A 27,148-nucleotide genomic window follows, 5' to 3' on the forward strand; every position below is an offset into this window, starting at 1 on the left:
AAAAAATTAAATAATTAAATTATTAAATATAAAATATATTAAATAATTTAAAATTTTAAGTAAATTATAAGAGTTAATTATATAAAAACTTTTATATTAATTATAAAGCTAATAATATATAAGATACTGTTTATAATAATAATAGTTTTAAACCTGGAGATAAAATAAATAAATATTAAAATAGCTTTTTTATATAATAAAATTAAAAAGAATATTTATATTAAATAATTAATAGGATTTAATAATAGCACTAGGAAGATTTGTAAGCTAAAGAAAGCTTTTTATAACTTTAAGCAGGTACTAAGAGTTTAATATAAAATACTTATGGATTTCTTAGTTATATTAAAGTTTTATATAATATTTTTAAATAGCGGGCTTTATATAAGGGATAGTATTTTTATTATAATTTATATTAATAATTTACTATTTATTAGTAAAAATAAAAATAAAATTATAAAATTAAAAAATTTATTACACTGCTGCTTTTTTATAATAAATCTAGGGCTATATTATTATTATTTAAAAATTAAAATTTATTATAATAAATTAGCTTATATAATAATTTTTAATTAATAAGAATATATTTAAAAAAAAATTTTATTAATTTAATATAATAAATTATATTTTTATATTAATTTTAATAGTAAAAAAAAAATTATAAAAAGTTAAAGAGAAATATTTAAATTAATTTAATAAGTAAAAGAAATATTAATTAATAATAAAATTATTAATATATTTAATATTTAAAATATATTTAAATTTAATTTATATTATATTAGTTATTAGTTAATATTTAAATAATTTAAATAATATATATAAGTAAATTATAAAATAAATTTTAAAATATATATAAGAAATAAAAAACTTATATTTAATATATTAAAGTAAACTGTAACTGTTTTATAAATATATTAACTTTAATTAAGCTAATAATTTAAATACTTGTAAATTAATTTTTAATTATATTTTTAATATTAAAAATGGAAAAATTAGCTAGTTATTAAAGAGGTAAGTAATAACTGCTTTATTAAGTTATAAAATTAAATATATAATTTAAATAAATATTATAAAAAAAGTAATCTAGTTATAAAAGCTTTTTATAAAACTATAGATTAATTTTTAAAGGGAAAATATAATAAACTTGTTATTAAATATAATTATTATTTACTATAATAATTAAAAAGCTATTATTTTAGTAAAAAACTTAATAAATTATAAAGGTTTAAAATATATAAAAACTTAATATTATTTTATTTATAAGAAAATTAAAAGTAAAAAAGTTAAATTAAAATATATTTTTATAAATTAAATAATAATTAATAAATTAATTAAGCTATTTAAGAAAAATTATTTTTTAAAATTTTATAAAACTTTAAAATTAAAAAGATTTATTAATATAAAAAATATTATTAAAAAAAATTATAAAAAGTCTAGGCTGTTTTTATAAATAACTTAAGTAGCTTTTAATAATATTAACAGTGTTAAAGTTAATAAGAGCCTGTTCCAGGCCATGTATAATTATTTTAAAAAGGGCACAGGATTAGTAGGAGTAATTTCTTATGTTATTAAGTAAGAGTATTATAAATAAGGGCACTTATATAAGAAGTATTAGTACCTAGGTGTGCAGGGGTCGTCCTAGCTATAGTATATAAGTAGGGCAGCTATATTATATTATAATAATATAAGGCTAAGCTAATTAAACTTATATTTCTCACAGAATGAACTGAATGGACTCAAACGTATGCCGAGGCGGTCTGTGCCGATAGCCGCGCTAATAGTTTCAACGATCTTCAGCGGAAACAGAGCGCGCTTTTCAATATTTCCACCCCAGGAGTCATGGCACTTATTTGAGATATCGTGGATGAATTATTCAACGAGATAAGCGTTGGCGCCGTGAATTTCAACCCCATCAAATCCTGCTGCGACAGCATTTTTTGCCGCCTGTGCGAATCCATCGATGATTTCTTGGACTTCGTGATCGGCGAGAGCTCGAGGTTTAGGCCACCCAGGAGCCATTGGAATATCACTAGCTGAGACGAGCTCTGAACCATTTTCTTTCAGAATATTAGGGTCGGCTGTGCGTCCCAAGGCCCACAGCTTCATATATATGTATGAACCTTGTCGGTGAACAGTGTCGGCAATGTCTTTTCACGCAGCAATTTGTTCTTCCGTATAGATTCCAGGTGTGTTGGAAAAGCCGGCATGCTTCTTGCCAATAAAGACAGCCTCAATGATAGCCAACGAACCGCGAATCGCAGTGCGCTGCCCGTAGTAATCTTTTACAAAAGAGAGGGGTATGTGCTCGTCATCGCAGCGAAATCGTGTCATGGGCGCCATGGCAATGCGGTGGGCCAGCTCCATCTGGCCAACCCTGATAGGAGTAAACAGCTTTGTCATGCTGATAAAATCTTGATCTGTCGCCAGAAACAATTGGGCAAAATGTTTTCTGGATTTGAGAGTGGGATAAGAATAACAATTACACTATATATCAACGCAGCAGTAATAGTTGAGCGATGTTTTAATTATGTGGCGTTTGGCCTTCTTTCTTTTCTTTTTTTCTTTCTTTCTTTTTAGTTAATTAGGTATTGATTGAGGCGTTACCCGGCAAACAAAATAGCTTGTGATGAATACGATTTCATAGCGTAGTTCTACATAATCATTGGTAATTGATTAGCAATCGTGGTCCTTAATTCCAAATCCGCATATTTGACTGATGTATTAAAGGCCATTTCGATATAGCTTCAATATCCATGAACTGTATTTGGATGATTATGCATCACTATTCGCCTAAGGAGCTCTCTTACCTAAGATCTTCACATCTCGACAGTTCTACAACAGGGGTCGACTTCCGTCTCATCGAATGCCGATTTCCGAATTGCCAAGATTTTACATTGTAGAAACAATAAAACAATGAACCTTTCAATGATCATATAATGTTTCAGAAATTAGTAAAGGGCGGTTAATCAATTGCCATAATTCCGACACGTTATGCCCTTCTTTGATCTAGCCACTGTTCACGTATATATTAGGCGCTGAAATCGAATACTGGAAGCAATCAAATATCGATTCATACATGAGGTAACTATATTCAGAGTCACCCTACGACAGGCTCATCAATATGTTCAAATCTTATGCTAGTTCCGTATTGGCATCCTTGCTTATATCTTCTAGCTTTGGTCATCTGCATCACCGCTCATCGGTCGACTATCCTTCCGTAACTGTTGGTAATGATGGTCCAGCTGATTCTGAGACATTGGGATTTACAATCATGCATCTCTCCCTTATTGTCAATGATCTATCTGCAACAAAGCATTTCTACGGAGATGTTCTTAGCATGAGACATATCATCACTTATAATGTGTCTGAACCGTATACAATTATGTATATGGGATTTCCTCAAGGCGGAAAAAATGGCACCGGATACCAAACAGGGGAAGAAATGTTCCGAGAAGTGTTCAATATGCAAGGCTTTATAGAGTTTCTGGAGTATAAGGTAATTCACTAATTCTCTAGTTTCGTATCCGTCGGAAATTCCTTTGTAGTACCAAAGACACTACTAATGCTTTCAAACAGAACACATCAGACCACCGTTCAAATCTCCAAACACCAAGCACTACATAGTCACATTTAGGTCTAGTTGTTCCAGATCTTCAAGCAGCGCAAGCAAGAATGGAGTCTTTTGGCGTCAATGTGTTGAAGAAAATAGGCGAAAAAATAAATCCGAATAGCCAGATCCCATCAGCATGGGGATTGCCTGGTGGTGAACAGGCGGTGGAAGAGGAAACCATTTCTAGGATGGAAAGCCTTAGTTTTACAGCCAATCTTATTGTTGCTGATCCTGACGGAAATATTGTTGAGGTCTTGCAGCAGTCATGATAGTGTCGGCTTCAAAGTAACTACCCGATTTAACATGTATATATGCCAGGCCTTATACCAACTTTAATACTAATAGTATTTTAACACCATGCTATTTGAGTAGCATATTCTGCATGCTGTACTCCACAGTGAAGCGTTTACATAAATTGCGAGAGTTGACATACCCACTATCTATATCTAAATTTGTAAAACACTATCCTCGATTTGCGAACTAGGATCCAAACACATCGTAACCCATCTTGCTCTATTGCTAGTTGTGTAGACCACGGATCGAGAACAGATCATAGAAGTATTTGATCTGGCTATCGAGTTCTCCTTCTCGTCATTTGATGACCAGGTTTACAGTGTAGAGACAAAAGTGTCGATGCGCCACACAGTTACCCAGAAAACACTATGATTAAACTGTAAATAAAATAATAATAAAAAAGAAGTTTTTTAAAAGAAAATTAATACATAATAAATTAATACTTAATTAACACTATAACAAAGTTCTTTTTAGTATATTCTTTTAATTTTATGAAAATATTCATATTTAAAAATATAATATCTGCTTACCGTAGATGAGTTAAGCTTACAGTGGACTGGTAGTGGGAATACAGTGTGTTTAGTACTGTATTTTCTAGTATCGTAATATTTACATTTTTTATAGGGACATGCCACCAAGTTTCCTTCCCTAACTATCAGGCTCCAAGGAAAACGGGGGGGTTACTATTTACAGTTAAGTGCGCACATAATATTAGTAAAGCACTAAGTACTCAAATGTACTTTAAAGTACTTATATAGTAAAAAGCGCTGTATTTAGGGCTAGTGGCAAGGATTAGTGATCTGCTATTCAAATACTCAGGTACTTAAAGGAACCTTCAATACAATTCCCCATTTCTCTTGGGGGCTTTAGGAACTTGATAGTACGTCCCTTCTTAATGAGTATCATCACATAATTATTATCTAAATGTTAAAAAGAAGTATTTAGCGTAGTTATAATACAACGAATTAATCTATACATATTTTTTTCTATTTAATTATATTAAAGAGTACTGCAGGTGCAATATAAATGTAGGTTAGTGGTAAATTTTGCTAGGTATTACGTGTATTACCTAGTCCACTGTGGGGGCGCATCGATACATTTGCCGACCGACGGTAGTTTGCCAAGAGAAACGCGCGTCGTCTTTTCCCTCTAATGCTACCTTATTTCTATTTTTTACAGGGAGGCAGCTGAAAGCGCAACCTCATTACATCAGCAGCCTGGCTTTGTGATAGTCCGATGTTTAGGCCTGTCAAAGCATTAGTTTTTTAAAACTCCGGGAGCATGTTAAGCTTTATAATAGATCTCATGTAATTCTCTAATAAACACTATAAACAATGATGTTTTAACATTAAAAGAAAAGAAAGAAGAAGAAAAAACGCTTTTATATGAACTACCTACTAAGAAATACTATCATCATTGGTCATTCTTTTCTTGCTTTTCGGTTAAGCCATGGTAAATCGAAACTTCGGCTATATTCCTAAGGGCCGCGCACTCCTACATAGCCACAAGACCCGCTTCTAAGATGTGCTGACTACTCTGAAATGGCGGCATCCCCTGAAACCTGATACTCTAGCTTGTGGCGAACAAAGCTGTCTCATATCGTTTCGTATTCTATTCCTCGGGTAACTTCCTTTTATTTATTTGCTCGTTTCTTTTGTTTTCTTATGACCCGATGTATTTCATCGCTTCATTATGACCGCTTGTCTGGATCTTGCACTGAAGAGAACCCGAGAAAGTACGTCCAAAGTACGGACTGGATGCAGCACTTGCAAAGCTCGGCGAGTGAAATGTGATGAAGCAAAACCTATATGCCGGCGTTGCGCCGTTGGAAGTCGAAAATGTGTGTATAACAACGTACGCGCAGCACCATCTCGAAGTGTTATTACGGTATATCTGCCTCCTACACCAAGGCAACCGGTATTCTTTTTAAATCATCGCGGCCTTGACTTCTTCCACCATAACCTTGCTGCAAAGCTGGACGGACAATTTGATGCAAGTTTCTGGAGCAAATTTGTATTGCAGCTATCACATTCCGAACCAGCAATTCGACATGCCGTATCAGCTATTAGCATCATTTATCAAGGCGTCGAATCGTCTTTACGACATCCAGCAGGCTATGTTAATGCCAACCCTGAAGCGCAACAAGAATGGAACACAGCAGTGAGGAGACTATCAGCTCGAATTCAAACAAATCCAAGCTCGAACTTAGTACCACTGGTCTGCTGCCTTCTGTTCACATGCATTGAGTTCCTCAGGGGCAATATTGCATCTTCTATATTTCACATCCAGAGTGGGTTCAATATTCTAGCCGCTCTTCGTCATAATAGGGTTACAGCCTCGGATCTAAAGCCCAATAGCTCATCTACCGATCATAAAGCCATCGAAGATCACATTGTCCCAGTGTTCTTACGTCTAAATGTACTCTGCTCTCTCGCTGGGAGAACAACTCCGCAGATGTACTCTCCTACGGCCAAACATGACTCTCCTCAAGAAGACCTTACAGATTCTAGACGACGACTTTATGAGATCTCAGATATTTGCCTTCGATTCATTGGAAAAGCCACTCTTAAGGCAGCTATGTTCCAAATTGATATCGACGATCTCGTTGAACAGGCTAAACTCCAAACAAGGCTAGACGCATGGTACGAGCAGCTGGATGGACTTCTTCAACGAATGCGAGTTGCCGGCAGCTCAGCAAAGCCTGATGCGCTCAACATACTTTTGGTACATTATAAAGTAATTTACATATGGATACGCGTCTGCACTACTGCTGAGGAAACAGCCATAGACTCTTACCACGGCGACTTTGAAGAGCTTGTGAATTACGCGGAAAAGATCACCACGCCAGGCACTGGAACAGCAACACCGCAACCGCTGTCTTTCGATGTGCAGATCCTGGGGCCTCTGTACTATACCGCACTAAAATGCCGTCATCCTGTAATACGAAGACGCGCGCTAGAAATGCTTCAATCGGTGCCTCGACGGGAGGGGCTCTGGAATGGTCATTACGCCTACGTAACCGCTAAAAGAGTGATTGAACTGGAAGAAGAGCACCTCAATGGGCAAGGGTTGCCAGACGAGACTTCAAGGCTACATGGTCTTCCTCTGCCCGATGATGAGTCACGAATCTACAATCTGGGCGAGATGCCTTTGAACTTTAAGAAGCATAACAACATCATCGTGCCCAGCCCGGTTTATCCAGGCACGCTTAAAGCTGTATTCAGGACAAAGCCATGGGGTTTATTAGGTGAATGGCAAATAAACACAGAATATATCAAGTTATGATGATACAATGGGTATCTGTTGCCAATTGTTCAAAAGTAGATAGCGCTATCTATGATATGGCTCTGGGGTTTTCTAGCCAAGATTCCCGCCATCATGACAGCGATTAAAAACGATTAATTATTCTAATAATATTAATGATCAAGCTAATACATGGGTTTTTCCAAGTCCCAGAGCATCGGGGGAAAGAATAGGATGCGAGATTCTGTAGCTGCAAAACCACCCTTAGTGCTAGACCGTTTCAGCAATAGTGGTTGCGATGCTACTGCGATTGGGTAAAAGATTATAGATCCTTTCTATTTATATATAAAAGAGACTGCCGTCCGTTGATATGTTTGAAGAGACGGATTTCATTTTTCATAACCGGAAGACCCTAGGTGATTACACCATGGTCTTGTTACGACCGCTTCTACCTGAAGTAGCCTTTCTGGACTGCTTGACAGACCAATTCGCGCTGTGCAAATCGTCACCAAATGCAATACCAGGGTGCAATGCCGTCATCGCAAACACGGCCAAGAAAATCATTGGTCCCTCCAAGATCATAAAGGACACCTGATCATTGGCAATGGGTCCATTGAAACCTTGCTGAAGCTCTGCAACACGGTATACCGAACGAATGAAGATGAGCACAACGGCTGCACCGAGCGCATACTGGAACCAAATGAACTTCTTTGTGTCCCTTAGCTCGGCGAAGCGTTTGTCTTTAGCATCCTCACTCGTCTTGCCCACGCGAAGTGCAAATTCCAACCACAATACCATGAAGACGAGTAGCGAGATAACTTGAAATACAACACCAGCAATCATAATGTTCCTTCCTGTCTCGCTCTCGGCGTTGGTATTAGCTGTAGACGCGAGCGCGCCGCCGGCTGCTTGAAGGACGAGCGAGATGAAATCGCTTATCATGAAGGTGATTGCGTAGGTGCGGGGGCTGAAGCGAGATATTTCCTGGCCGTAGAAGATGATTATGCGGCAGAGGCAGAGGTAGAGGGAGCTGGCGAGGAAGGCGGGGGCGATCGTTAGGGGAACGAGATAGCTATGGGAGCTGTTAAAACTCTGTTCTCGAGTTTGAGTGGGATAGAGTATTGAGGCTTACATGATGAAATTGTTGAAGTTAAATGGGTTGTCATGGAGCATGATTCTGCCAGCATATCCAACAACCTCAAGAATGAGGCCACAAACCATGCCGATCATGAATCCCCATGTTTTATATTTTATGCCGAGCCCGAGCTGCGCAAGAAGAAGTGTGCCAAAAGCAGCAGCATAGATAACATTGCCTGGAACCGTCGGTAGATATTCCACCTGAGCACAGCTGAGGGGACATGTCCCTATAGTGCAGTTGGCAATGTCTGCGAGAGGACAAGAGGCTGGCATTTTGCCGTAAATTCGAAAATATTAGAGCTAAATGAGCGAGGAAGGGCTAAGAAAAAAAAGAAAAAGAAAAAAAAAGTTGATAGGATTGTGCTTTACAATCTCAACGTAAAGATTTAAATATGTGACAGATTGATCTAATCTAAGTCCGCTGTCATCAAGCACTCCCGGCTCTATATATCCTTACTGCCGATATCCTTGACATCGACTCTCGGGACCTGCATGACTTCGCCATTATCTATCTACGCGTACTTCTGTCCAAAAGGGGTTGGATAGGTACGAGAATGCTACATCTAGCATCGATCTACGGAGTAGAGAGTAGCCTGATTCGCCAAAATAGAGATAGACTTAGAGCGCTACCTAGCTAAGAATAGTTTGCTCAAGTGACAACATTTGATTGGCACACAGATAAGTATGGTGTTACGTACTTGTCTAAGCCAGAAACAATCTCGTAAATGTCTAACCAGAAAAGGGAATGCGCCTTCATGCAAGTTTGGGCGGGAGGGAGCCAGGGACGGATTATATATTTATTCTTCCTGCCGTATCTTCAATTCTTGAAGAAAAAAACAATATCGGTCAAAAGGTTAATGCACATTACAACTATGAATATCACAACGAACATAGAGGTTGAATTTACTCTGAGAGCGTTGCAGCTCATACTCGCTATTATCGTTATGGGAACAGACGGTTATGGTACGGAGAACGAAGCCCATTCCATCAGTGCCCCGCTGAGTCTAACCTTATCGCTTACATGTACCTAGCTATCCATGTGTTCCAGGGTCATACCGTATATGACCATTTCGAGTTCGGCAATTTCTACGATTACGTTGGCGTCCCTGGTTCCTGGGGGTTTTTAATGTTCTGTGCCGTCTGGACATTTTTGGGCGCTTTCTTCCTCGTTTTTGCTCGAGTCAGATATTCAGACCATGCACTGATTAGCTACGTCCGTTTCGGCGTCGAGGCTGTAGCTTTTCTCTCTTGGTTTGGTGGCTTTATTGCTGTGGCTGTTAATATAGGGAGCAATGCATGTCCGGCAGAGGAGAACGGCTGCGGGGTGCTTAAGGCAGCAACAGTCTTTGGAGCATTGGAATGGCTACTATTTTGCATTACTACAATCGTGACTATTAAGCTCGTCTTCAACGGCACTCGCCAGCCAAAGACTTCTGCACCGGGTCCTACTAAATCAGCGGTATAAGTATTCCCGTGGACATCAATGGCATTCTACACGCTGCAGATATAGTCAGTGGCTGATAGACTTACCCTAGCATACCTACTGATACTGATTTAGTATCAGTGTTTCATTATTAGGTAAAAGTCTAAATAAAAAAGATATTAGTGGTTAAAATAAAATTGCAAGTAACCCAATAAATCCATGACAATATATTATCACTATAACCATATAAACATATTGATATAATTACTCTAAAGTGGCTTGAATATTGAGCAGAAGTGATTAAATGTGGGAGGATGTATCTACGAAAACAGCTAAAAAAAAAGGACTGCGGCTCCACATGCTGGGGACAAAAGTTGGCGGGCTCTTGGCAATCTGACGGCGCAGGCTTCAAACAAGACTGATCGACAGCGCAGCGCTCGTGCCCACTCTTGTGCAACCTCAGCTGGCGTTCGATAAATAAATCACAGAGTTGCGTTAGATGGTCTAATTCAAGCGCCAGCAACCCTTTCAATAGTGCCCATATCGATAATTCTGCAAATGAAACTCTGCCAGCTCTTCGTCGTTACTCTGAGACCCAATGAATATTTTCACAGGGCATTGTTCGTCTGGATGTTCTGTAGAGGATTCTTGCTGATCTCGTATGAAGGACTGAAATGCTGAAATCATGCTCATCATGAGAGCGCCGAAAGGAATAACGTTTCCCGCAGCTTTTGAAGGTAGGCTATTAGTATTACAACATAAGCTGCAAGATAAAACCTGATGTGCCAAATCTCTTGAGTGTTGAAGGGCGTGTATGAACTGTGGTGCTCCTTTTGCGTTATCCTGTTTGTTTGAAAGATGATTGCGGACTAACTCCGCGCACTGATACTGCCTTACTGGGGGGTGGGTGCTATCTTCAAAGCCTTGAGGTGGATCAGAATTTTCTTGTTCATGATTTGCGGAAACCCCCTGGATATGCGGTGAGCTAGCATTCCCAGAATGGCCCAATAGGCCAGGGTAACACCAGAGTAGATCCGATTGAGGAGTCGGAAATATCGCGGGAGCTTCTAGTGAGCCTAAGGCCATGAACTCGTCGAATACGTTTGGAATAAGAGCCTTAGAGGCATCAATTGGGCTTGCATTACTACCGATTGCGATGGGGCTACTTGTTGATGAACAAGACTCCCGTGATGAGTGCCCGGCATACCGCAAACGTGACGGCCAGCCCATCTGCTGGGGTGGAGAGTATTGACATTCTAAGCCAAATCGTGCACATTGGCGGCACGGCTTATGACCAGAGCATTTGATCTTTCGTTTGTCTATATATTAAAAGTGAATGTAAGACTAGACGAAACAATCTCAAGGTTACTCCGCGGATTAGACCAACGGCAAGAATCGCAAGCCTTGCGCAGTTCTTCGTGAGCTGGTGCAGGCATTGTAAAGAACTTTAGGTGAATGATTGGGTCGGCCAAAATTGGGATTCACCCTTTGAATCTGTGGGAAGACCAAGTCACTCTTTTAATACGCGGAGACTTTGCACAAATGAGATCTACAAGAACTTGCCGCGTGCATGACGCTATGGCGGAGATTTAATTAGTCACTGGCTTTTAGCAGCTAGTAAGACCCAATAGCTATAGCGGCTCATGTGTTAATTAGGTAAGCGCTTCCCACTCGAGAGCGATTGCTTCATTAATCACGGTAGCTAATCCTAACTACTTTGACTGGGTTATAGTATGGGGAAGAGCTTTTCGAAGCTATCAACCTAAGCGGTGATGAGGATTATTGCAATTGTAGCTGAAAGGTCAATAATAAGAAAAGCATGGAAAACGTACTGTTACCTTCCGCTCGTAAGACAGCAGATTCACATGCCTTCTCCGAGCCCGGTGGCAAAAGAATCTATATGCTAAGAACGGTAGGAAGAGCGGTTACTTTAACCACGCTGCCAGGTTCCCAATAGCGGAGGATTTTCATATAGCTAGCTAGCATAGATGCCGCAGAATGGTTGGGCGCTACAAAAAGTAGTAACGAGTGTATGATATAAATTGCTTGAACCGCTCCAAATTAAAACTATAAAAACGCTTAGAAGTTTCAAGGCTTTAAAAAGGAAAGCAAGCATCAAAGATTAGCAATAAAGCTTTGGGGTTAATTGCGTATTTTTACTTTTGATTTCAAGTTACAGGTTTTAAAACAGCGTGTGCTTCAAATGCCTTTCGAATTCAAGGTTCCCGAGAAGCAGTCGGTCAGCGAGCCGTACTTTGAGACTGGGAATTATCATATGGCCGTTACTACGAACAGTGCAGAAGCTCAGGGATGGTTCAATCGTGGGCTAATCTGGACGCACACATTCAACCATGAAGAGGCTTGCCGTTGTTTCATGCAGTGCATCGCGCATGACCCCGAATGCGCCATGGCCTATTGGGGCTTTGCTTACGCAGCAGGGCCCAACTACAACAAGACATGGGCTATGTTCGACCCTAAAGACCTTTCCCAGACGATTTCGAAATGCCACAAGGTCGCTCACATTGCCCTCAGTAAGGCCGGCCATGTCTCCTTAATGGAGAAGGCCTTGATTGAGGCTGTTCAGAAGCGCTATCCTTCCAAGGATATTCCCGATGATTTCACCCAGGCCAACAAGTCATATGCTGATGAGATGCGGATTGTGTACAACAGCTACAATGATCATCTAGACATAGTGGCCTTATTTGCCGACGCTCTTATGAACTGGAAACCCAGACAAATATTCGATATTAACACCGGCAAGCCCATTGCGTCATCACCAGTATTCGAGGTTCGCGGTGTTTTAGAGCGCGGTTTGACCATGCCCGGTGCAAGAGGCCATGCTGGCATACCCCATCTATACATTCACCTTATGGAGAGATCAGACGAGCCCGAAGTTACTCTAGCGGCTTGCGACATTATTCGTGATCTTGTCCCTGACGTAGGTCATATGTTTCGTATGCCGACGCACATTGACGTGCTCGTGGGGGAATACCGACGCTCCATAACCTACAATTACAAAGCCACTGTTGCCGACGACCGATACTTTGCTAAACACGGCGGTTTGAACTTTTATAGCTTCTACCGATTGCACGACTATCACTCCCTAGTTTACGCCTGCATGTTAGCGGATCAGAAGGAGCAATGTTTAGGGCATGCGATAGAATGGAGTCAGCCATTACCAGGGAGATGCTCACAGTCAAATCCCCACCTATGGCGGATTGGCTTGAATTCTCTCTCGCTGTTCGGGTCCATGTTTACATTCGTTTTGGTATGTGGGAGGATATTCTCGCCTTACCTATCCCAGGGGACAAGGACCTCTATTGCGTTACTATTGTCATGACGCACTACGGAAAAGGTATTGCCTACGCCTCTCTCAATAGGCTTGAAGCGGCCGACGCTCAGCGCGAGCTTTACCACAAAGCGGCCAAGCGCGTACCAGACTCGCGTCTCGATTTTCCTAACAGGATCGTTGACGTATTGAAGGTCGCCACCGCCATGTTGAATGGAGAGATTGAATACCGACGACAAAATTATCAAGTTGCCTTTGAGTCTCTCAGAGAGGCAATCAAAGCTGAAGATTCTCTCATGTGCGCAGAACCTTGGGGCCGGATGCTCCTCTCCAGACATCCATATGGAGCTCTATCTCTCGAGCAGCGGTTGGTGGCACAGGCGGCAAATGCATACGCCGAAGATCTCGGTTGCTAGAGACTTTGACTCGGGCTCACCAACACCCCAAGAATGTGTGGGCTCTGCATGGTTACCACGAGTGTCTTATTTGTCTAGGGAGAAATGCAGAGACTATTATCATCAAGAGTTTGTTGAAGCTGGCACAGGGGGAGGCTGATGTTCCTATCGGATCATCCTACTGTTGCAGACTAGGCGTATAAAGCACATACCCTAAACGCTATAATAATCAATATAAAACATCTTTATAGGTTGCTAGTAAAATAAATTAGACAACATACGCGGATAAAAGCTCTTTACTTAATTTTCCAGTATTTAGCTACTTACATATTTACTCTAGCATCAAATACAAGAAGATATTTCTATATCGGAGTTTTATATATACTTCTCGCTGCGAAAAAAAATCGCCCCGTCTTGCTTGCGTACCAATTTTCTCATGCAAATCTTAGGACAGTGAGTGAGAGTCAAAATGTACATCTAATTTTTTTTTGTTCTTCTTGCTTTTCTGTTTCTCTCTTTTTTTTTTATTCTTTTTTCTCCTTTCTTAGCTTCATATATAACGTCAGTTCGCATAAGAGACCAATATACGCTAGCGCGCTAAGTAAGATTGCACTTTGCAACGATTTTGCAATACGTTGATACTGTATAAGTGGGGTATCTTGCATGAACTGAAACGTCGTGCTTTGCATCGTGAATATATGTGGGTTTCTCTTGTTTCATAGAACCCAACTTGGGCAATGCTACGGAAGGGAATGAACAAGCAGGCATATATGTCTCTGCGTGAGTGAGGGGAATGGCAGAGCTTCAGTACACCTTCACAAATTGCCCATACTTTTAGTCAAATATTAAAAGAAATAGAGAAAGCAATAAGTGTATTCCAATTCATATTTCATTGCTATTTAAGCGCCGGGCTGATCAATTAACTTTTGCAAATCCAGCTTGCAGTTGGAATTTGGGTTTTTAGTTAGCTGCTGCAGCCTCAGTTGCTGTGGCTTTGGCAGCTGCGGCTTCAGTCTCCGTGGCCTTGGCCCCCTTCTTCTTGTCCTTGCCCTCCTTCTTGCCCTTCTTCTCACCCTCCTTCTTGCCCTTCTTCTCACCCTTCTTCTTGTCCTTCTTCTCGTCCTTGCCCTTCTTCTTTGCGTCCTCCTTCGCAGCTACTGAGGTCTCGGTGGCTCCGGTAGCAGCCTCAACCTCAGAATTATCGGACACCTCGCGAGCTGCTACAGCCTCGGTTGCTGTGGCTTTGGCAGCTGCGGCTTCAGTCTCCGTGGCCTTGGCCCCTTTCTTCTTGTCCTTGCCCTCCTTCTTGCCCTTCTTCTCGCCCTTCTTCTTGTCCTTCTTCTTGTCCTTCTTCTCGTCCTTGCCCTTCTTCTTTGCGTCCTCCTTCGCAGCTACTGAGGTCTCGGTGGCTCCGGTAGCAGCCTCAACCTCAGAATTATCGGACACCTCGCGAGCTGCTACAGCCTCGGTTGCTGTGGCTTTGGCAGCTGCGGCTTCAGTCTCCGTGGCCTTGGCCCCCTTCTTCTTGTCCTTGCCCTCCTTCTTGCCCTTCTTGTCGCCCTTCTTCTTATCCTTCTTCTTGTCCTTGCCCTTCTTCTTGGCGTCCTCCTTCGTAGCTGCTGAGGTCTCCGCGCCAGTAGCGGCAGCAGCGACGGTCTTGGTGGCTTCAGCAGCAGCTACCTGAGTTCCAGCCTCGGCATCTGCATTGTTGGCAATTCTGATATACTCCTCGCGAGCTTTCACAGAGTATGCATCCCTGATATTAAACCCTCGCTCCACGGGTCTGTGTTCGTCGACGGCACGCTCGATTAAAACAGGCGCTGCCAGAGCACTATGAACGATGTAAGGAATGACAATAGTAGCGAAAGTGAACTTCATTGTGTCAAACAAGTGAAGTCTTTGTATAAAAAAAAAAAAAAAAGGAATAAATAATTAAACGAAAAATAAGGATTGAAGAATTGAATGCAGTTGTAACCTGTACAAAAGAATTGAGAATTGATGATTTAAAAAGTCTTGGCGGGCGACGAGGCTTGATATTTATATTTGGGTAAAAGAACCTCTTCCACTAACAAGTTTTATGAGAGAGCGAGTATTACCGGGGTTATGAGACAACGGCTTGAGATGAAACTGATTCGTGCTGAAGATAACGAGGCGAAGTAATGTGTTAAGGAGGATGGTGCAGCTGCTGTGGACCCAAGAGTCGGTAGCTTCTGCTTCCGACACCTAGGCCTACAATCTTACTGCTTCGGTAAAGAACCGTTTTAAGCATCCGTACGCCATGGTGAACAATTGGAAGCTTACACAATCGTAGCAAGTTTTAAATCGCTACCATTGCACTATTATAAACCTCGCTCTAATCGAAGTATTTTTTTTTCCCAATGCATAGCTACAATTTGGAGATATTTTACAAAAAATGAGTGGCTTTTTTAGTTGCTAGGTTTCTGATGGTAAGCGCTATCTTCTGTGGCACGTTCAACTCTGTTGCACATTCAACTTAAGCGAGTGGTAGCTGCTCAAGGATGCTAGCCGTAATTATGTAGCGAAGGATTTTCCGGAGTTGTTATTTTGTTTCAGGCGATCTCATCTCTTGGCAAGATTTGACAGGTCTTGGCACGCCTTGGCATTAATTGGCTGATATTGTGCACTAACGCCCGGTTTTAAAACTGTCCTGAAACATACGCGTCAGCTATTTCGCAGAGAAATTACAGATTGCGGGGCTTAAATGAATACGATTAGGAGATATTTTGAATTTTCTACCCAAGTTGAAAGGCATTTTCGTTTCTCGGTCGTTTGTGTTCAGCGCTTATCTCCCAAAAACGGGCGTTCCATCACAAGCCTGTTTCCTGTTGATTCAGCGACACCCGTATTCTCTTCAGAGAGACAATGCATATGTAGATTTTTTTTTTTTTTTTTTTTTTTTTTTTTAGAGATGAGCTCCGGCCTCGAAAGCCCCCCTTTTCGGCTACCATCCGCCCTAGTCTCAACTGCATCGCGCCATGAGGAGCTATCTGCCGTAGCTGCCGAAAATCTTCCAAGGTTGCTTTCATAGCCTTTAGATACCGTTTGTGCATTATACTGGCAGTATCTAGGCTGTAAATATATATCAACCCCAGAATACTGATAATGGTCTTTCGGTTGCAACCTTTGGCTTTTAATCATTTGATGCTAGTTGATGCCTACCTTCGTCGATCATTTGGATAAATTATATCTTATGCTTCAAAACCTACATCGCTTTTATTTCTCATAATAAAGTGCTTTCTACGCGGTTACAGCAATTATGGGATCCGAGGTAACCCCTGAGTGCTTCAGGTCTCGCTTCGGCGCTTCTCCGACGACCGGGAAGTGGCTAGTCACCCAGCGAACGATGACTAGCTATTTGACTTTTCCAAGTCCAAAATCGCGCCTTTGCTCAAGGATTAAGCTATAGGGGCCCTACTACAAGCAATTATGCAGCGAAATCGCAGGTAACAAACTGTCATATATTTATCAACGTACAAGCAGTGGTTATTATTTCTAGGTACATTTAGTATTGGTATGAACTACACAATGAAAAATCTTCCTTGCTGCTTTATTTTGTTGTCACCTACAATGAATATATTATTTGCGTATCCATTCGCAATTGAGTCCTTGTAGGGACTAAACACCTTGAAAACTCAAAGCGTTAAGAGCATATACGAGGTTTGCATGTCTATTTCTCCAAAGTAGGGACTGTTATTAGGTACTCGTATTAGTGTGTAAATAGGCTGATGGTATCATTACCCTGTAATATACTACACTCTTGATAGCCGAAACTTGTTGGTACATAAATGCAGCTTTATGAACATCCGAGACAATATCCAATAGCTCACAGGGCTTTCACTAGCTACAATTTCTCGTAAAGTTGGCGAAATTCAGAATCAGAAGTAAGCAGATCATGCGGGCTGCCATACTCCACGATGGTACCCCCTCTAATAAGCGCCACTGCATCAAAATACAAGAAGCTCTTCAACATGTGCGTGATAGCTATGACAGTGCGACCGGCAAATTCCTCCTTGATAATGCTGTGAATAATCTCTGCCGTATCCGGATCGAGGCTATTCCATCCGCAAATTGAATTAGCTACAGCTTCTTTTTGAATGCTAGGATTGACTTACCCGCTGGTTACCTCATCCAGAATCACAATTCTCCCAGGCCTTAGAATTGCACGGGCTAAACTGAACAGTTGCCGCTGCCCCTGAGAAAGCAAATCAAGTGAAAAATTACCATCTAGTCCACCCATGCCCGTTATTGTATGGGACAGGCGCAATCTCTCTAGAGCACGCCATATGTCAGCGTCACACGACTGGCTGTATGGGTCTATGTTGAACCGGACTGTTCCCGTATAGAGGCAGGTATCCTGGGATATGACGATTACACGCGAACGAACTATATCAGGATGTACATCCTGTAAGTTGACCCCGTCTAGCGTGATCGAGCCGGATTGTGGCTGTACGAGTCTCAAAATTGTGGAAATCAGGGTACTCTTGCCACTGGGGTTTCAAGTGTGTTTATTAGCTACGGTTGATGTGGAAGGGATTTGTGAGTGTGCCTACCTGCCACTCCGGCCACAAATCGCGATCCTTGTTCCGGCCGCTATTGATAGGGAAATATCGTGAAGAACAGTAGGCAAGGAGCTGAATAAAGCTATCAGTTTCTGTAGTAGACGTTGTTGCTGGAGGGGTAGAGACAGAGACACACCTTTTGTAAGCGACATTCACGTCACGAATTTCTATATTACCGTTACCGGGCCAATTAGGAGAAAGATCTGGAGAATTCTCATTCTCCATTACTTCAGATTCAACCTCGCTTGCGAAAGATCTGATCCGGACTAGTGCACCTAGCGACGTTTCGGTCTTGGTCCAGAAGCTGACGAGCACTTTGAGGTTATCACTGAAGGATATTAGACTGACTAGAGCAACAGCAGTGAAGCCTAAGGACGCCGAATGGCGCGTCGCGGTTGCCAGACTAACTATCAGCACAGCCATTCCCGCACATGTCATGTCAAGCACTAGGCTGAGCCAGTGCTGGATCAACACCAAGAGGTAGTACGGTATCTGGGAATTGTTTAGGAGCTTTGCACCCTTATTCTTGCTCTCCCGTTCCCATCCAAAAGCTCGAATAGTAGCCAAACCGGATAGAGTTTCCAGGAAATGAGAGTAAAGAGGGCTCCTGGACTCTAGATCTAGCAATCGTAGTTGTCGTGAGCTTCGCAAGTAATAACGCTGAATATACCAAATCACAGCAATAATTACGGGGTATCCAAGAGCAATGTACCAAGATGACAATGCAATCAAAGCCATTTGCCCCAAACAGATCAGTGCGGCTGGCGAAAGTCAGCTGGCTTCTCTATATAGTTATGCAGATCGCAGCACTGACTAGCAAAGAGGTCGACCAAGGCCTCGGGAAGTTCTCCATCTATCACTTCAATATCTTGACTAAATCTTTGTTTTGTAATAGTATTAGTATTTAAAACACCTTATATTACGGGATAAGTAGGGGCTTGCCTATTAAGGATAATGCCAGAGTCGGTCTCAGTTACGTATAGCAGGTTTGCGCTGTGCCAATGTCAGAATCAGAAGAGACACCTGTACCCCTGTAGATATGTACCTCAATACTGTGTCAAGCAAAGATGCGTGAAGGCGAATTCCAGCTTTCGAGATCATGGTAGTAAGAGTATGCCTGGGGGTATGTTTAATGAAATTGGCCTAAACAATGGAGATTATACCCATCTTGCATACCAACAAAGGAGACAAATCGATACCAGAGACAAAAATTGTAGTGCGCAATATACGCCCACATAGACTCGATTCTTGGCATTATCCGAAGTATCTGCCTCAGACCACCATGTTAGCCAGACATCTAACAAAATATTAGCGATAACCGTGTCTCAACTAGCCGGTGACCATGAGATGCTGACTGGGAAAGGTATAAAAGAAACCGAAAACGATTTGCAGTACGGCAAATATTAAAGTAGGGCGCCACCCAGAAGATGAGAAATAAAATTTGTATGTCGATAGGTCTCCAGATGCCCGATGGTGTCTGGTAGCAGCTTTCTTTGGGATAGAGTTAGATTCGATGCGTCTCTCCGATGTCGATCGATTGTTTGTCAAAAGCTCTTGTGGTATATTTGCAAAATCAACAGCTATTCCAAGATTATCTTCCGGGTGAGAGATGACTTCAGAGCGACCCTGCCCGAACTCATCCAGCGTGATGATTTGGTCCGCCAGTGCAAGCAAATTGTCTTCGTAAATTTTAGCCGGTCTTCAGTAGTTTAATCAGTGCATAATCTCGCTTACCTGAATGGCTTGCAATAATGATTGTACAACGTAACTGCTGGCGCAGTGTACAGCCCGACCTAAAAAGATTATCGAGTATATAGCTTTCTGTAGCTGCATCCAGCCCATCAAGCGCGTTATCAAACACAAGTATCGATTTGCGTGCGTAGACTGCTCGAGCTATAGACTGTGATCCTTATTAATCTCGCGCTTGGAGTGAAAAGAAGCGGTTTAATTTTATTCTTACCACGCGGCGCTTCTGTCCACCGCTAAGCGTTATCCCCTGGCTACCAACAACTGTTTGATCGCCATCTGACCACTGCTGCATATCATCATGTAGTGCCGTTTGCTTCACAACTTCTTTATACCATTCGTCATCATATTCTGAGAAACAAATGATGTTTTCCTGCACCGTTTTGTTTTGTAGCCAAACATCTTGATCGCAGTACGCTATACTGGTGTCAGCTACGTATATACTGCCACTTGAATGCACCGTTTCCCCCAATATTGTCTTGAGCAGCGTAGACTTGCCACTAGCAACTGGGCCGCGGATTACAGTCAGCGATGTTTTCGGAATGACAATGTTGATGTCTTTTAAAACAGTTACTGTAACACCGTCTTGGCCGGTCCACCCAAAGCTCCCGTTTTTAATGCAAACAACTTCTTTATTACAGACCCTTGGGTTCGCAGCAGGCTGAATTTGTGATGGCGGAATAAGAACTTTTTCTGATAGGTTCTGGTCTAAACGGATTTGCCTATTCCGAGAATCTTGCCGATGTTCGCTTAAGAGGAAGCTCTGTATTCTTTGACAACATGAAATGCTCGCAAAAAGCTGGGGAATTTGCTGAAACAGTCCTGAGAGTGGCTGAGTCATTAGAAGAATAAGTGATAGAGAGGTGAATAGTCGAGAAATATCGAGTGGCGTAGAATCGGCGTCTGATGTGCCGACGAAAATGCCAAAGGTTACCGCAGGTGCCACTATTGAGGGGGAGAATGCTAAGCAAACTTGCTGTCAGGAGCCAAGGCTTCGCTAATCACCTCAAAAACAAACAACTCAATCATTGTCGACTTACCGAGCGTAATTGCCCAAACGACGATAGTTCTAAATCGGTTGCCTGCTGCAACTTCCTGTAGTCGTAGTGTCTTGATATGATCTCCTAGTTTGCTAGCAGCGCCTATCAGTTTCGCTGCTTTCAAAAATGACAAAAATTCAGTAGTAAATGCTGTTCGCGTTAGTATATTCCTCCTGCATTTATCAGGTATGCTCACTGATGCGAGCCGCGACACACTCCATCCATTTGGCTTGTTTGCTTCCTGCTGTCCCTGAAACCCAAATTGTAACCAAGCCGGCAGCTAACATTGAGTACACTTAGCTTGCGTTACGCCAAAATAATTCCTATCCAACGTACCAATTGATACTGCAAAGGACGCAAAGCATACGAGACCAATTTGTCTCTGTAAAAGCCATGTTGCCAGACAAACCTGAGTAATATTTGACCATGCATCATAGAGAATTCCAAGGCTTCTCGATACTTGAGCCGTATCGGTACTCATGAGTGTCACAGTTGCGGACTTGTCGTGAGAGGAGAGACTGAGCAGCACAGTCTTATCGTAAATCGCTGATACTATAGTACAGCGAATGTCAACAGTAAGGCGAGATAAATGATATCCGTAGAGCCCTCTGGACACCTGTATGCGACATTAGGACACCCGTGAGTATAAGATTCATAATTCTTTTGACGAACCGCTATGCCGACGTATATGAGAGCATATGCTCCAATAAGCCCATACCCTATGTTGACATCCTCGCTATTTCCAAGGAACGCTATGACCCTAGTGAGAGCCAGCGGCTGACAGAACGTAAATGCCAAGACAGCAATTCCTGGAGGTATTGGCAGCAGCATCTTGACCCATAATGTTTTGGCCAGAGTGCGCGCCAAAAGCCAATAACCATTTTCGGTGAGAGCTTTGGAAGCTACAGAATATTAGTTGATCTATCTGTAATGACGCAAGCTTGCGACAGCACATACCGTTTGCCCAGCTAGTTTGGAATCCATCGCTGATGCTCTCTGAGCTCCTAGACGCCTCCAAGCTGTACAGATCTTCAAGCGCAAGAATTTTTCGGTATCCCTTTCGTAGAAGGCCATTAAGCCACCAGTACGAGGATAGGCTAAAAGGACCGGCATATTCTTCGGGAGACGATCCATCTTGGGGCTGAGTCTGTCTATTTCTCTTTCCTTTTGATTCTAGGGCTAAAGCTACTATTTCCAAGGCTAAAGCAGCAGAAACTAGACTGGCTAGCGGTTGATCATTTAGCCTCCACTTAGATCTAGTCCGAACAACGCTGCAAACAACAGCAGCCAATAGGTAGATGTTGAGAATAATCGACGGCCTCCGTGTCTTTGCATGCTCGGTCGCTGACAACACAGCGATTGCAAAAACAGAAATAAAAGAAAAAGCAGCGGCAACAGTGGAGAGCTGGCTGAGGCGCTGAGATTCCATCACGCATAAGATCAGCTCAGAGAGGCGTATTCCTCCAAGGATGATTATCACCCCCTACTTCAAATTAACAGAGCTCTGCTAGTTTATAGAGGTTCCCGCCTACATACCAATTTACCCAGCTTAAGACGCTGATGATCTCCAGATTTTTTCTTGGAGAACAAAAATATGCATCTCACAGGAGCCAAGACAAGCAGGAGCAATGATGGCAGCAGCAATAGAATAACATCTTCAAACTGGGGACTGAAATCTAAAATCGAGGGAAAGCCCTTAGTGCTAATGGCGAACGTTGACGCCAAATTGCGACGAAGCACAATTGTATGATTCATCGCAAGCGGCGCGGCCGAATTTGAGTACTTTCGGAAAGTTCTTTGCTTGTAAAACGTGGGGTGAGTGAGGTTTTTGTTTTCGACAGCCAACCCCTATCGTTACCCTATAGGCTGGACGACGCGTACGCTGGGCTGGCTGCAGGTCACCAGACTAGTTGCAGCATTTCGTGGCCATGGACCAACAGTTGTAGACCACCACCACCCAACTCTCAACTAAGGACTCGCACACCTCTCTGCCGTGTTTCATAAAAGGAAGGCGCTCGCCGACGCGCACACGTAAGAGATTACGAACCCGCCTAGGTATGTGGACAGAAGTAAGAAGCCCCGCGATCATAGAATATCAACTAGATCTTTAGCAAACCCTTCCCTCCTCCGTTATTTACCTATGTGACGACACACACTACGTCTATCAACATTTGCTCATCATGGTATGCCCCTCCGCAAATTGATTCTTGTAGAGAATAAAAATGCCATTTACTAAGCCGAGACTGTCAGGGTGATGAAATTACGCCCGAACAAGGCACTACTTCCTCATCCCACTTGCGATTGCCAGCAACGGAGGAGTCTACACCTTTGTTGACCAATCATGAAAATACCGCCGACGGGGTTGCAATAGGTTATTATGATCGCTGGCCCTCTATTCCTGTGTTTATGGCTGCTCTCGTGCTCTTGAGTCACTCGATGGCTAGCTCTCTGGCCGCTACGCCGATTATCCGACTCCTGGAAGATAGCATCTGTCGGACCTACTATTACGCGGACCAGCCTTCGGATGTAGGTCGATTACCCATAGACGAAAGATTATGTAAGATAGACGCCATTCAGACACGACTGGCCTATTTCAATAGTTGGGTATCAATGATGGAAGCCACGTTGTGTACGTCTGAGTCCCTGACTTCCCTATGAATTTATCGGTGGGTAGCATCTGAACCTCCAACAGCACTTATAGCCGCCTTTCCATACGCCTCTCTTGCAGATCGGTAAGTTCTTAGGTATCATCATCATATATTTGGCCGTATCATTATCCAATGCTAAACGGCTATCACGCAGGGTGGGGCGCAGAATTGCTATTGCGTTGGCAACAACGGGCACGTTGCTCTCTCTTACATGCGTCGTAGCTGTTCTTCGCCTAGATCAATGGTTTCCCCTTGAGGCTTTGCTTTTTTCACCTTTCTGTCTGCTGATTGGTGGAGGTTATTACGTTGTTGTTTCGTCTATCTATTCCATTGTTGGTGATTTTACTTCGCCATCCCGTAGGTAAGTTGGTTATGTGTTTTCAACAGCTTCTGTTTCAGAAATATCAGCCTACAGTATTGTCCGACTAATGTCTTCTGCAGGACATCTGCTTTCTTCGTCCTTTCGTCTGGAAGCCTCATCGGTGTAACGATTGGCCCCGCCGTGTCTTCCGCGCTAATGAAAAAGGGTTCGCCATGGTCAGCCATAATGGCTTGCTATGGAGTTATGGCTTCTGGCTTGGTTATATTAACAACTATCCCTGAAACCATAATACAAAACAAAACAGCTTTTGAAGAAAGTCCTCAGCTAGAGAACACTTTACAAAAAAGGTTGCGCCGGAATCTTCAGCGGGTGAAATCTGAGAGCCTTGCAACATGGGGGATGCTAAAGCACCGGTCGCTGTTTCTGATTCTCTTTATATTTCTTACCATGGGCCCTCATAGCCAAGCGGCTAGCCAGTTCTTGATGCAGTACATTAGCAAGCGATTTGACTGGTCCATTGCCGACACTGGATTTCTTCTGACGCTGCAGGGCATCGTCAATCTCTTCCTTTTCTTCGCCATCCTACCTGCATTTTCGACATACTTGCAATCTGCTTCAGGCCCTTTCCATCTGTCTCCCGGCACAAAGGATAAGCTCTTAGCGTTTGTATCCACCATTTTTATCTCTGTCGGGTCTTTAATTCTTGCTGTGGATAGCATTGCGGTGGACATCGCGGGTTTAATTATTTTTACTTTCGGGGCTGGCCTCGCGCCAATATGTCGATCTCTGGCTGCTTATTACATTGACACCCAGAACGCTTCAAAGCTACAGACGCTCATCAGTATTATGGAAACGGCAGGAATGCTTTATGCTGGCCCACTATTGGCGAGCCTGTTTGATTTGGGTATGCGTCTTGGGGGCATCTGGACAGGTCTTCCATACTTGGGAGTGGCTGGTATCTCGCTCATAGGCACCGTGGCTATATTCTGGATTCGGCTACCAGAAGAGTAGTTGAATAGCTGTTACGTTGACAGCATCTCTTCCCGCTATTGCAACTGGACAGAATTTAACAGCATCGTCTTCCTAGCTACCACGTGCCGCTCTAGGAGCATTGGGTAATATAGATGACATGATTATCATTTTTTGTATTCCAAATCTCAATCTCAATATTACATAGCACAGCCACAATCATGGTTGAGTGAATGGATGTCTCAGTCCGTTCCGTTGAGTTACCCAATTTTTCACAGCCTGGAAGTCCCTGCATGTATGCTCCACCTCCATATCAGCCATGGGCCGATTCTGACGCTCATCCCAATATATAGGCAACGGCGTAAGGTCTATATTGCACATGATCGATTGTCGGAGGTAATCGAGACAATGGTCTAGAACATTTTAAGAAAATAAAGCTGAAAATATGGATTGTCATCGCTTACTCAAATGTGTAGAATATATAGGCTCTGGGTCACGGACAGTGTAGTAGTCCGGCCGCAAACCCTTGCGGAGCATATTCTGCCAATATAAGCATTTATATGCTGCATTTAGTATCTTAAGATATTCGATGACTTACAAGGCAATGAATTTGATGGAAGCCGTCCACTCCAACGAGCCAGTGTCCACTTGGTTTCTGTATCGTTTTTCCTCGGATTGTTTCAGCTTCTGAACCCTCAAGGTCAACGCCATCGGCTTTAAAAGAAAACGAGTTAGTTGACAAAATAGCTTTAAAGGAATATTCAAGTCTCTGACCTTCAAGCAATGCTCTCCAAGCCCTGTCTATATTTTTGCTAGGCTCACCCACGTACTGTACCCCTTCAGGATACCGATCATGAGTCGATACGAGAGTGCCGTTGTCATCAAATACCAAGGTGCCTTTGAACCGCATCTTTTGGACTTTAATGACTGAGCGCAATGGTTCTATAGATTAATTAGGTTAGCAACATACTTTAGACCGCTTCTATTCAATTCTGACCAAGATCAGTCTCGTAACCTTTGGCGAACGTGTACTGCTCGCACTTGTGAACGGATAGGAAGGCCATCACAAAAAGAGAAAGTGCCCATGTAAAAAGAACAGCCACATAGGCGAGAAAGACCGATAATCTCCTTTTGTTATGCGATGCAAGAATCGATGAAAAATGAAGCCTTGCTGAGTCGCCAGCGCCCGGAGAGCGTATCAATGGTATTGCACCTTCGGCAGTTATTTCATCGGTGGATTCATTGCAGATTCGTTGATACATGATATTTACGAACAAAAAAACATGGACAAGGATAGAGTTCGATAGTGAAAATGAAAAAAAAAAAAAAAAAAAAAAAAAAAAAAAAAAAAAAAAAAAATAAAAAAAAAAAAAAAAAAAAAAAAAAAAAAAAAAAAAAAAAAAATTATAATAAAAATAAAAAATAAAAAGAATAATATAAACTCCCAAGTCTTTGAAATGAAGAATGGGAGGATACTTTTGGCAATGGTCCTTTAGTGAATAACTTGGGAGTCGGTACATCACTAGAGGGTACCATACCTCTAGGAAGCAGTCCACGAAGCTGATATTGGCTCCTCTTGGGAAACTATTCTAAGTGCGGGGTAAATTTGAAGAACCTATTGAAAAAAACATGGGATGAAATGCCATCATAGAGATTCCCGTAATGTTGACGGAAACCAGTCCAGGATGCATTGTTACACACTGTATGGAGGCTTATCAGCTGCGTACACGATGTGAGAGCTACCAACTGCATAACACGGGCCGCTAGCGGTGTACGCAGTATGAGGACTACAGGCACTATGCACACGGGATATCGTATCATGGAGCGTGGTTCATTAATCTTTAGTATAATAGGTACTATACCTAGGTACTCTATATGGTGCATGCCATTGCCTTCCTCTTATGGAAAAAAGATTTGCCCGAGCCAACATGCATTCGTAATAATCTAAGTTTACATTCACATGAGCACTTTTGTTCACACTTATTTGCGATGCTCGTCTTTCCAGGGTAGATTCCGAGAAATGCGTACTGGGTGGCAATGGCGTAATTAGGGCCTGTCTCTCGGCGAGACTCCGTGTCGCTTGGCTATTATTATGTCCGCAAACTAGGGTCGTGTACACTATGTATAGGCCTACAAGATTTGAGTGAAATTGTGAGTGAATTTGGCCTTGATCCAATCAACTACGAATAGAGGTATCGCGTCGTCTCATATGGATGCTTGCTTAGTTACCATTGGTTTGTAATCACTCTCCTGAGGGGTTGAGCCTTGATGGTTTTGGCCAACGCCTTTTGAAGGTCTCTGTTTTGCAACATCCTTGACCACTTGTCGTTTTAGCATGAGTAACCATGTAAGGTAGAAATATCAACACAGGAATTACCAAGACAACGAGATCGCCGCGCTGACTTAGATCACGTACCACTGGGCAAATTACTATCGCTGAATTGTGATTCGATGA

General features: G+C 42.3%; 9 protein-coding genes across 9 annotated transcripts; 4 read left to right on the plus strand and 5 right to left on the minus strand.

The window, feature by feature from the left end:
* Positions 1-5,593: 5,593 nt before the first annotated feature.
* On the plus strand, positions 5,594-7,186 carry GGI43DRAFT_421392 (uncharacterized protein; the record flags this gene model as incomplete). Its single annotated transcript, XM_083207945.1, has 2 exons — positions 5,594-5,636; positions 5,766-7,186. The coding sequence occupies 2 exons, from the start codon at positions 5,594-5,596 to the stop codon at positions 7,184-7,186; spliced, it is 1,464 nt and encodes a 487-aa protein (XP_083062393.1).
* Positions 7,187-7,564: 378 nt separating this feature from the next.
* Positions 7,565-8,554, minus strand: GGI43DRAFT_381563 (RTA1 domain-containing protein; the record flags this gene model as incomplete). Its single annotated transcript, XM_083203136.1, has 2 exons — positions 7,565-8,216; positions 8,277-8,554. 2 exons carry the CDS (start codon positions 8,552-8,554, stop codon positions 7,565-7,567), a joined length of 930 nt encoding a protein of 309 aa, XP_083062394.1.
* A 571-nt stretch (positions 8,555-9,125) lies between these two features.
* On the plus strand, positions 9,126-9,955 carry GGI43DRAFT_399050 (MARVEL domain-containing protein). Its single transcript, XM_083205292.1, has 2 exons — positions 9,126-9,244; positions 9,313-9,955. The coding sequence occupies exons 1-2, from the start codon at positions 9,139-9,141 to the stop codon at positions 9,744-9,746; spliced, it is 540 nt and encodes a 179-aa protein (XP_083062395.1). The 5' UTR covers positions 9,126-9,138; the 3' UTR covers positions 9,747-9,955.
* A 117-nt stretch (positions 9,956-10,072) lies between these two features.
* GGI43DRAFT_399052 (uncharacterized protein) lies at positions 10,073-10,439 on the minus strand (the record flags this gene model as incomplete). The annotated part of the gene is made up of 1 exon (XM_083205293.1): positions 10,073-10,439. A coding segment is annotated over one exon (152 nt), but the record flags the coding sequence as incomplete, so codon positions are not given.
* Positions 10,440-11,907: 1,468 nt separating this feature from the next.
* GGI43DRAFT_421394 (uncharacterized protein) lies at positions 11,908-13,591 on the plus strand (the record flags this gene model as incomplete). The annotated part of the gene is made up of 3 exons (XM_083207946.1): positions 11,908-12,824; positions 12,854-13,364; positions 13,412-13,591. 3 exons carry the CDS (start codon positions 11,908-11,910, stop codon positions 13,589-13,591), a joined length of 1,608 nt encoding a protein of 535 aa, XP_083062397.1.
* Positions 13,592-14,243: 652 nt separating this feature from the next.
* On the minus strand, positions 14,244-15,373 carry GGI43DRAFT_399053 (uncharacterized protein; the record flags this gene model as incomplete). Its single annotated transcript, XM_083205294.1, has 2 exons — positions 14,616-15,373; positions 14,244-14,366 (listed from the first exon to the last, which is right to left on the minus strand). Coding segments are annotated over exons 1-2 (665 nt in total), but the record flags the coding sequence as incomplete, so codon positions are not given.
* Positions 15,374-17,079: 1,706 nt separating this feature from the next.
* GGI43DRAFT_399056 (putative multidrug resistance protein) lies at positions 17,080-22,566 on the minus strand. The gene is made up of 17 exons (XM_083205295.1): positions 22,291-22,566; positions 21,712-22,237; positions 21,427-21,656; positions 21,091-21,370; positions 20,951-21,034; positions 20,755-20,904; positions 19,929-20,677; positions 19,703-19,868; positions 19,324-19,647; positions 19,145-19,265; positions 19,014-19,085; positions 18,911-18,961; positions 18,783-18,847; positions 18,105-18,729; positions 17,960-18,040; positions 17,522-17,896; positions 17,080-17,461 (listed from the first exon to the last, which is right to left on the minus strand). Exons 1-17 carry the CDS (start codon positions 22,507-22,509, stop codon positions 17,251-17,253), a joined length of 4,329 nt encoding a protein of 1,442 aa, XP_083062399.1. The 5' UTR covers positions 22,510-22,566; the 3' UTR covers positions 17,080-17,250.
* A 144-nt stretch (positions 22,567-22,710) lies between these two features.
* GGI43DRAFT_399061 (major facilitator superfamily domain-containing protein) lies at positions 22,711-25,314 on the plus strand. The gene is made up of 7 exons (XM_083205296.1): positions 22,711-22,937; positions 23,005-23,383; positions 23,447-23,486; positions 23,557-23,763; positions 23,844-24,988; positions 25,047-25,233; positions 25,292-25,314. The coding sequence occupies exons 1-5, from the start codon at positions 22,935-22,937 to the stop codon at positions 24,733-24,735; spliced, it is 1,521 nt and encodes a 506-aa protein (XP_083062400.1). The 5' UTR covers positions 22,711-22,934; the 3' UTR covers positions 24,736-24,988; positions 25,047-25,233; positions 25,292-25,314.
* Positions 24,913-25,757, minus strand: GGI43DRAFT_381569 (oxidase ustYa family protein; the record flags this gene model as incomplete). Its single annotated transcript, XM_083203137.1, has 5 exons — positions 24,913-25,106; positions 25,158-25,233; positions 25,292-25,407; positions 25,468-25,635; positions 25,691-25,757. The coding sequence occupies 5 exons, from the start codon at positions 25,755-25,757 to the stop codon at positions 24,913-24,915; spliced, it is 621 nt and encodes a 206-aa protein (XP_083062401.1).
* Between the last annotated feature and the right edge of the window lie 1,391 nt (positions 25,758-27,148).

This window comes from Trichoderma evansii (genome assembly GCF_050947405.1).
Source record: "Trichoderma evansii strain SZMC 28006 chromosome Unknown GGI43scaffold_5, whole genome shotgun sequence".
Lineage (NCBI taxonomy): Eukaryota > Fungi > Ascomycota > Sordariomycetes > Hypocreales > Hypocreaceae > Trichoderma > Trichoderma evansii.